Source organism: Haemorhous mexicanus, chromosome 20, assembly GCF_027477595.1.
Source record: "Haemorhous mexicanus isolate bHaeMex1 chromosome 20, bHaeMex1.pri, whole genome shotgun sequence".
Lineage (NCBI taxonomy): Eukaryota > Metazoa > Chordata > Aves > Passeriformes > Fringillidae > Haemorhous > Haemorhous mexicanus.
Window position 1 is genome coordinate 199,484 of NC_082360.1, and position 7,716 is coordinate 207,199.

Consider the following 7,716-nt stretch of genomic DNA (forward strand, 5'->3'; position numbering starts at 1 on the left):
GCCACCTGGTGCAGCTCAGGACCCATCCTGACCAGTCTAGAGCTGGTGTGATACATTCAGCCATGGTCCAAGCGCAGAATGTAGCTCAGCTAATCCACTCATGAATAACTGGGGGATTACTCAACTGGATTTCTAATACAGTGGCCTTTAATAATAATCCTCCCCTAATCCCTAAATCAATGGGAAATGGATTTGTCTGTATGATCCAAATGGCCTGTGAAGGCATTTTAGGGAGAAGAATTCTTGTGTGAACATACATGTAAATGCATATGGATATTTTTGTTCCTCTTCCTTGCCCTTCTGATCCATGTCTGTGTGTTTTGCTGGCAGGGACCTGATGCCCAGGACACTGGAGGGGCAGATCACCATGGAGAAGACCCCCAGCTACTTTGTCACCAAGGAGGCCCCAGCCCGCATCTCCTCCATGTGCAAGGGCACCAAGCTGATCGTGGTGGTGCGGGACCCCGTGACCAGAGCCATCTCGGACTACACCCAGACGCTCTCCAAGAAGCCTGACATCCCCACCTTCGAGAGCCTGACCTTCAAAAACAGGACTACAGGCCTCATTGACACCTCGTGGAGCGCCATCCAGATCGGCATCTACGCCAAGCACCTGGAGAACTGGCTGCTGCACTTCCCCATCGGGCAGATCCTCTTCGTCAGCGGGGAGAGGCTGATCAGCGACCCCGCGGGGGAGCTGGGCAGGGTCCAGGACTTTCTGGGCCTCAAGAGGATCATCACGGACAAACACTTCTACTTCAACAAAACCAAGGGCTTCCCATGCCTGAAGAAGGCGGAGGGCAGCAGCAAACCCCACTGCCTGGGCAAGACGAAAGGCAGGACCCACCCTGACATTGACCAGGAGGTGGTGCAGAGGCTGAGAGACTTCTACAGGCCCTTCAACATGAAGTTCTACCAGATGACAGGGCAGGACTTCGGCTGGGACTGAGCCTGGCATGGGAAAGTCCCCTGTTATTTGCCCAGCACGGTTTGCTTATATAAAGAGATATATATGTATGTAAAATGTACAGAAATCTATTTTATAATAATTTATTTTTAATTCCTAAGCAATTAATTCACTAAGCTGCCTAACCGCACTGGCTAGAACGGTAGCCTGTAACCTGTTTAACATTCCACGGTGTTTAATTCTAATGTCTCTCCTTTCCTTGTTTTTTTGCCCTTCTTCTTTCTCTTTTGTTTGGTTTGTAACAGACAGTGCTTCCACTTTTCCTAAACAAAATTTGTATTTAAAAATCAGAAGGAGGGAGGGAGGGAAAGCACAAGTTTATTTTTGTTACGGGTATCTGGCCTTTATAAACACTTGCTTTCCCTATTCCAGTGTCCCAGTCTCTGCTCCGCTGTTGTGCTCCATCATCCCACAGTTTTCTGGCTAGTTCCATGGCCCTGGGGGGTGTTTCTCTGGGGTGGCTGGGAGGAAGGCTGGGCATCCCTGCACCCCACATACCTCTGCTGAGCAGCAGCATGTTTTCCCAGTGGCTGTAAGCCTGGGAACCCCAAGCCAAGGGCTCCTGCTCAGGATTGCCAGGAGGGCAATTTGCTCTTTTTCCAGCAGAGAAGTTGCAGAGCTTGTTGCATAGGCAAAGCTCTCCTCAGTACAGTTTTCCTTCCTGTCTTTTGTCCAGGAGGTTCTTTCCCACAATCCCTCTATGCATTTAAAATCTTTACTGCAGGACAAATGTAAAATGCTGTGTCTGTGTGTGACATGTAGTGCTGGTCAGAGTAACTTGCAGAAAGTGTCGCTCCAGGAACACCCATGCACACCAGGCACTGCTGGGAGATGGCAGAGCCTGCAGAACATGGAGCACCCTCCACCCACCAAAGACACCAGCAGAACCACTGGGAGAACCTCAGGTGTCTGCCTGGCATCATGCCCAGCATGGAGCGTGTCCCAGGACATGGCACAGGCACTGTCACCTCCAGGCCCATGGCCACTGCAGCACCTCCCAGTGCATGAGACTGGGGAACATCACCCTTAGCCCTCTTAATTCCCATCAGTTTTTGGTCCAGCACCCCGTCTGTGGTGTCTCCCAAGGAGCATCATTTGCTTGGAGCCAGGGAGAAGTGCTGCTTTACCAACAAGGGTGAATCTGTAGGAAGGCAGGGGGGAATCTGGGCATGCTGGGGTTGGGGTACTCCTGGCAGTCCCGGGATGCCCTGGCTGGGGTAGCAGCCAGGCAGGACAGGAGGCTCCAAACATGCAACCATTAACCTGAATTAAATCCTTCTCCTCGGGTGTAAGCACTTGCTGTGGGACTCCAGGACAGGTTAGGTGGGCTGTCCTGAGAGCTCTGCCAGTGTTCTGTGAGCTCAGGAGGTCCTGATAAGCACTATATGTGTCCAATGCCTTATCACTGCTGTCAGAGGTTCTGCCAACTTGACTGGAAGACTTTCAGAGCAAGGTGGCAGCAGAAGTGATTTTCTCACTGAATGTTTAACAGAAAGAGAGCTCTGATGTCTTTGGGCAGCAGAACTCCCCACACCTCATCTGCAGCCCTGAAATGTTGCACTGCACCGAGCATCTCCTGGTGTTGCTGTGGGAGCACTTCCAGAGGCAGTGTGAGCGAAACTGGAAACAGCAGAAGCACCAATGGGCAGAATATCTAATTTCAGATGCGTTGCCTATGGAAATCCATGCCCTCTGCCTCTCCATAGTTACCCGTAGCTCTCCCTTAGAGCTGCCCGTTGTTGCTGTGCCCAGCTGCGGTGGGGCTCATTCAGTAGTGTTTCCCGAATGTTTGTTTTACTTTTGCAGCCTCCTCACTCTTGCCTGCCCCTTCTATCTCTCTGCCATGGCTGTTGGGTGATGAAAATGTTCCTCAGAGCCTGGGCTGCTCTGTCTGGGCCTCGAGCTAGTCCTGCTCCAGCAGACAGAGCAAAGAGCAGACTTGGCTCTGGGTCTGCTGCAAGTGCCAGGGAGCTGCCCTTCAGAGCTCTGTTTAAACCTGAGGGCTTTTGGCCTGCTCAGCAGTGTCACACCTCCAAAGGGATTTGGGGACTCGCTCCGCCATGTGTGGGTTCACACTTGAGGTGGAGTGCGTGTGGCTGACCTCAAGGACAGGGAGATTTTTAAGCATAACAGCATCAGGCTGGGCTGCCTACAAAGATGCTATGAGCAGGATCTAAATCCCTCCTTGGGGTTTGCCTCCAAACACATCTCACAAAAAGGGAAATTCTCCTTCTTGCCCTGAGCCTTTTCTAGTGAAGAAATGACACTTCGGGCCAATGCAGTCTGACTTCAGAGGGTTCAGGGGGGATGAGGGACCTGCTGGGCTCTGCAGGCTGACAGCCCCTGCTTTCCCTCTGTCCTGCAAAATCCAGCTGCAGGCCCAAGCAGCTGGTGGATCTATGCACTTTTGAGGGGTTTGGCTTCAACTCCAGCCAGGTCCCTGGCTCTGTTTCCTGCTGCCAGGACAGGTGATGAGTGCAGGACTATGTCTGCTTTATCCCAGACCCTGCCACTGTTGGGTGACTGAAGGGAAGGAGCTGCAGGAACTAAGAAAATACTTCCTGGTGGAAAAACAAGTGATTTTTGGTTCTCAAAACCTCAGTCTTCCTTCTAGCAGCTTATGCAATGCATGGAAAGAAGCTTGACCTCTCCACTTGGCCCTTGGGTGAGCTCCCAGCCATGGCTGTGCCACCTCCCAGTGTTTCACTGGTGGAGCCTCCAGGACCTGTGTGCTGGCATGGGCTCCTTTCCAGGTGCTTCCCTCCGGAGTCTCTGCCGGCTGCTCAATGCCTGAAGGGTTCTGCATCCCCTTGCAAGTCTTCCTTGCTTTCCTGGAAACAAGTTTTTAATATCCCAATGCCTTCCTCAGCTGTACAGCAGACTGTGGGCTTAATTTGTATAATCAAGCCCTGCTGCGAAGAACTCTTGTGGAGCAAACTTGTTGGAGAGTGGAAATACAGAGAGTGGAATAACTCTTCTAACCATAAGCAAATTGTCTCAATATCCTTTATAATGAAGTCTGCACTAGACTTTTAATGTAAAAAAGCCTTACCTAACAAATATGACAATGAAGGTGAATTCTCTGTGGTGTTCATCTGGTTGCTAATATTGGAATCGGTGCATTTTTTTTTTTTAAATACCCCCCCCCCCTTTTTTTTTAAATTAAGCTTGGAGGTGTGTTGAGAAGTTTGATCAGTTGATTTTCTTTTTCACATTGTAACTTTAATTTATGGCTGAGTTTCATTCAGTCCTGTATTTGGAAGTGCAGTATAGCTATTAGTGATTTGTTGTCTGTAACATGGTTCTATAGTCTAGTAGCCAATTTGTTAAAAAAAAAAAGAACAAAATAGAAAGGAAAACAAACAAAAAAAGCCACAAAAAAGAAAATCTAAAAAAAAGCATATGGAGTATTTTGTGGTATGTACAACACAAATTAATTTTACACAGAGAAAGATGTTTCTAGGAAAATGAAATTCTGATAATTCATACTATTTGTATGAACAAATAAAAGCTCTATTTTCCGAAGCGACAGGCACGGCTGTGTTCATTGGGGAGGGCTGGATGTGCTGTTCTTGCCAGGACTGCCCGTGCTGCTGCGCTGGCCCAGGGGCAAAGCCCAGGGGCCGCTGGTGAGCCCGGGGAGAGGGACACGGTCCTGGGCCAGGGCTCCCCGGAGCCAGGGGCTCTCCTGGGGAGAGCAGAGGTGCCCCATGCTGCCCAGGCAGGGGTCTGGGGGCTGCCCTCGGCCCTGCTGGGCACATCCAGCTGGGCATCCCCTGCTGCACCCAGCACCAGCTCAGGGTCTGGGGGCTGCCCTCGGCCCTGCTGGGCACATCCATCTGGGCATCCCCTGCTGCACCCAGCGCCAGCTCAGGGTCTGGGGGCTGCCCTCGGCCCTGCTGGGCACATCCAGCTGGGCATCCCCTGCTGCACCCAGCACCAGCTCAGGGTCTGGGGGCTGCCCTCGGCCCTGCTGGGCACATCCATCTGGGCATCCCCTGCTGCACCCAGCGCCAGCTCAGGGTCTGGGGGCTGCCCTCGGCCCTGCTGGGCACATCCAGCTGGGCATCCCCTGCTGCACCCAGCACCAGCTCAGGGTCTGGGGGCTGCCCTGCCCTGCTGGGCACATCCAGCTGGGCATCCCCTGCTGCACCCAGCGCCAGCTCAGGGTCTGGGGGCTGCCCTCGGCCCTGCTGGGCACATCCAGCTGGGCATCCCCTGCTGCACCCAGCGCCAGCTCAGGGTCTGGGGGCTGCCCTCGGCCCTGCTGGGCACATCCAGCTGGGCATCCCCTGCTGCACCCAGCGCCAGCTCAGGGTCTGGGGGCTGCCCTCGGCCCTGCTGCAAACACTGGATGGGCTCAGGGATGCTCCAGGACAAACTCAGTCCTTCAAAGCTGCAGTGGGGAACCTCTCCAGTGCCAAGTTACTTTTCCAAAGCTTTGCTCTTACTGTAGTGATGCTGATCCAGCCTCTGGGGCCAGTGGTTGCTGTTGCTCCCTCAGCATTTTTCGGCATAAATCTTCATTACCACGAATTTAGAAGAGTCCCAGGCCTGTGCTATACAGTGCAGCACCTGAAGAATTAGATTTATATAATGTACCAAATGCCACTAAAAATGGATTTAAATAATTTCATTTTTCTTTGCAAGCCTTGCATCTGGTGCAGAGTAATTGATGGTACTCTTTCAGATTGTCCATTTTTAGGAGACCTTCTAGAGAAGGAGTCAGAACAGAGCACAAGATTCAATTTAGCCATTTAGGAAGAATTTAACCTGGAAACCTCCAGCTGGTCAGGGCTGTAATTAGCTGTTCCCAAACTCTGGCATTGCTTAAACTCTATAGGTGTCTCATTTATAAAATATGTAGATTTTACTTTAACATTCCCACGTAACTTTCAAGCAGCACAGCTGGATGACCTCAGCTTGATGGAGCTGAGCTGTTCCTTACCTCATTCTCACCTCCCCTTGGTTTCCTTCCAAACCAGGTGTGAATGCCCCAGCAGATGTCAGTCCTGGCGGCAGCCTGGGTCCGAGTTCACCCTGATTTTACAGCAGCTCATGGACCCCTGTCCCTCATTTCTGTATTTTATGTCAGCTGCTCAGTTCTGGGTAGGAAAGCATGCGGGCGCTGTTCCTTCACAGGTAGGTTGGTGCTGCAGAGGAGAAGGAAGGGGATTCCTAGAGTCCTTGTGGGGTTCAGCATCTGCACTGTCCTCTGTATATCCCTAAAAACTATTCCCAGTTGTACCTGGGATTATGCCCCAGCTTGGGGCATAATCATGCCCCAGCTTGGTTTGGGGACCATTCTCAGGTGCTCTTTTGGCAAGAGCAGCCAGAAGACAAGGATAAGGATGCCTGTGGCTCATGGGGGCCTGGATACAGAGAAGGTTTGCTCTGAAGAAGCTGGGCTGAAGGGTCTCCTTGTAGATCTGGAACCTCAGCTGAAGGAGGAAGCTCCTGAAGGCAAATGGATTGATGAAGAGGTAGGTGAGACTGTTGTAACACTGCTGCTAAGCATGGTGATTGCCAAGGTGGATTTGCTTTTTCTCTTGGTTGATACAAGAAAGGTGAGAAACAATTTCTTTAACATAGGAATCAAACAGGTCTCCAGGTTGTGCAAGTGAACGTGGCTTTGTTAGAGTTCAGGAACACATAATCACGAGAAATTATTATCTGCAGGTGGTTTTATTGAAGAGCTCTGGGTGTCAGGGGTACAAACCCAAACGCTGACAGCATTTCTAGGGGAGATGCTTGGATTGATGGCAGCATCCCAGAGAAGCAGCACCTTGCAGGGATGACAATACCCAGAGCAGGGAAGAATCCACCTGAAAGGGTACAGGCTGCTGCCAGGAACATCAGAGAGTGTTGAGACCTCCCTGAGGAAGGTGAGGGAAGGGTGAAATGACAAAGGATAATCTGGAGAGCATGTAAGCACTAGGGAAAGCTCTGGGGAGGATCTGTGAGGGCAAGAAGTGCTGGTAAATCTTGGAGTTGAGTCCATGCTAACAAAGACATTGAAAATGTTGGTAGATTTCATAGATAGAATTGCATTTATTGATCTTTGGGCCAAAATGTTTCATTTAAAAGCACGTTGAAGCTTGAGGTTTTCACTGGGGCCTGTTTTCAGGAAGATATCTTTATTGTATATTTTGTATGTGTATTTTCCCTGTGCCCAGTGTTTAAATGTCTGGGAGTTTGTGCTGCTGGCAGTCCCAGGTCCCCAACAACCAGGGCATTGCAGTTTTTGTTATTTTTTTCCTCCCCTTTAAAAATGTTACCTAGCCACTAAATCTGTCTGTAAATTGCTTTATTTGAAGCTAAACTATTATTCCCCAATTTCTCTCTGTGGTTAAGAATCATGGTGTTAAAACTTTTCCTAATGCATATATTTAGAAAGGTAGTAATAGTGACTAATTGGTTATAAATCATGAAAACATTTTTGTGCAAGGCAATTGTTCAGCAGCTTGTTAAAGGTCCTTTTTATGAGAGAGAAGAATTTCTGTGTCAAATGTTAGTGCTGGTGCCTTCAGCTGGGGTAATACCATATGGCTGATGCAAGTCCTCAGACCTTCCTGTAAATCAGGATTCCCCCCACCCCTTTTATTTACAGATTAAAATTAATTTCTTTAAAGCACCTGATTGTTGCAGGGTCCTACAGCCTAATTCACTGTGAGAGCAGGTGGCCCCAAACACTCAGTAGGTTGGCTGGTCTCACTGTCTCTGAGCTCTTCTCACCAAGCTGTTCACTC

The 7,716-nt window shown here is 50.2% G+C and overlaps 1 protein-coding gene across 1 annotated transcript in view; it reads left to right on the forward strand.

The window, feature by feature from the left end:
* LOC132336797 (heparan sulfate glucosamine 3-O-sulfotransferase 3B1-like) overlaps positions 1–4,354 on the forward strand; it is a 29,500-nt gene extending 25,146 nt beyond the window's left edge. Inside the window, exon 2 of the mRNA XM_059864669.1 lies at positions 331–4,354. Coding sequence (XP_059720652.1) covers positions 331–949 — 619 coding nt within the window. The 3' untranslated portion in view covers positions 950–4,354. The remainder of the gene's footprint in view (positions 1–330) is intronic.
* Positions 4,355–7,716: the final 3,362 nt, after the last annotated feature.